Below are 1,871 nucleotides of genomic sequence, written 5' to 3' on the forward strand. Positions count from 1 at the left end.
TATGCTTGTAATTGTAATGGAAGCCACCCCCTCAATGTCCTTTGCAAGGGTAGCCGGTATGGAGCCTCACGATGTTTCTGTTCAACAAGAGTATCAAAATGATATTCTTCAATCATCATTGAAAGCTGATGTGATCATTTTTTATGGACTCCTCTTTTTTGTAGTTGAGCTTAAGCTTTTTATTAGTGTAGCATATAAGCGTTTTCATTTTTTGAACAATGAATCAAAAAATATTCAATTAAATCACCAGCAATGATACACTCACATCACTGCACAAAGACTTGGGCCAAAAACCCTGCATGCATCAAAAATGGCTGAAAAAGAATCTTCCAAAGGAATTTAATAGTTGATGTTGTGTCTATACAGTACACACATGTATTTTTACTACATTTTTTGAAGTTATTTCTTCACATTACAACGAAGCTCTCCTTGGGAAATAGCATCATCTCCTTTACAGTTTGATAAAGGATGAATTATTAATATTAGCAAAATAATGAGGGAGTGTCAGTGCATGTAGTCTACATACATGTACAAATTATAAGTCTTAGTGACGTAAAGTATATAAAAGGATAGCTATGCTACTGTACTTGTACATAGCGCATGTAGATTAGCAACTTGATGTACGATGCCTATTTTAGCAAAACATCAGTTATATATATGTGGGACAGCATTATTTGTCCTGCTTGACATGTTAGTTCGGCCATAAGTTTATTTAGCCTTTAAGTGACAATTTACAAAACATATCTTATCCCAAATTGTTTATTAAAGTTGTGTTATTGGATTTGTTTTGTTGAAACTAACATCTCAATGGTATTTTAATACAAGTTTATCAAGTTATTTTTTTTTGTAAGACAACATTCATGTTTTTATTGAAAACCGTTATATGGGTACTTGATGGTGTGGCTGTTTACATGCAAGTGTTAATTAAGATACATGCACACTAAAACTAAAATTTGATACTATCTTTTTAGGAAACCATGCATGCATAACAAGATGCAGGCATGCAGCAACATGCAGATTAGTATAAATATGAGTGCAGCTAGTGTCTAGTTTTGTCACAGAGTCTTGCAAGCTTTAGCATGAAAGACTTTGTGTTACTAGCTCTTGCTCTCTCATTCTTCCTATCCTGTGGAGTTACCTATGGAAGATATGTGAAAGTGTCTAATTGTAAAGTAAGTACTGGACGCATTACTTTATGTTTTCTCTTGCACAGAATATTTCTGAGAGTTGCTTGTACCAATATCATGCTGGAATAGAGTTGGGCAAAGGAGAAAAAGTCTCTATATCTGCAAAAGTGGAAATCTCTTGTGAATCAGGTCAGCCATGTTAGCACTGTAGCATGCAGGTATCTTTCACTTTCATTCATTAAGAATTTAAATTTAGTACATATTCCATTTATTTCTTGCAGTTGGTACATTTAACAATGAACTATCAATTCGTTCTTGCATGCAAGTCAGAGACAGTGTCATCACAAAAACCAGTGAAGATAGCAACAAGTAAGACAGGGAGACAAGGAAAATTCATCAAGTGTAGTCTATTGCTATTTTCAATTTTTTATTTGTGTCACTAAATGTAGACATAGACTAATGCAATTTTTTCATTGTATACTGTAGTGATCCAGTTCCAGTGGAAAAATTGGATAAATGGTTCTGCTTTGCTCAAAGCACATCAAGTGGTAAAGTATTGGGTGTGTTTTATGGTAAAGGAGAGGAGGAATGGGTGGTCAACTTTAAGAAAAGTATCACCAGTGCTTTTCAAGCTAACTATGAGGAAACAGCAGTTACTAATGAAACTGATTCACAATCAAAGCACACCTCACATTACAAGTTAGTGTAATGTAGTAGTATCATGCATAATATTTACTTATTTTC

General features: G+C 34.0%; 1 protein-coding gene across 1 annotated transcript; it reads left to right on the forward strand.

Annotated features, from left to right (window-relative positions):
* Window positions 1-1,036: 1,036 nt before the first annotated feature.
* On the forward strand, window positions 1,037-1,826 carry LOC109592057 (uncharacterized; the record flags this gene model as incomplete). The annotated part of the gene is made up of 4 exons (XM_020007627.1): window positions 1,037-1,172; window positions 1,214-1,316; window positions 1,409-1,496; window positions 1,614-1,826. Coding segments are annotated over exons 1-4 (497 nt in total), but the record flags the coding sequence as incomplete, so codon positions are not given.
* Between the last annotated feature and the right edge of the window lie 45 nt (window positions 1,827-1,871).

This window comes from Amphimedon queenslandica, unplaced genomic scaffold (assembly GCF_000090795.2).
Source record: "Amphimedon queenslandica unplaced genomic scaffold, v1.1 AMPQUscaffold_6429_Cont21612, whole genome shotgun sequence".
NCBI lineage: Eukaryota > Metazoa > Porifera > Demospongiae > Haplosclerida > Niphatidae > Amphimedon > Amphimedon queenslandica.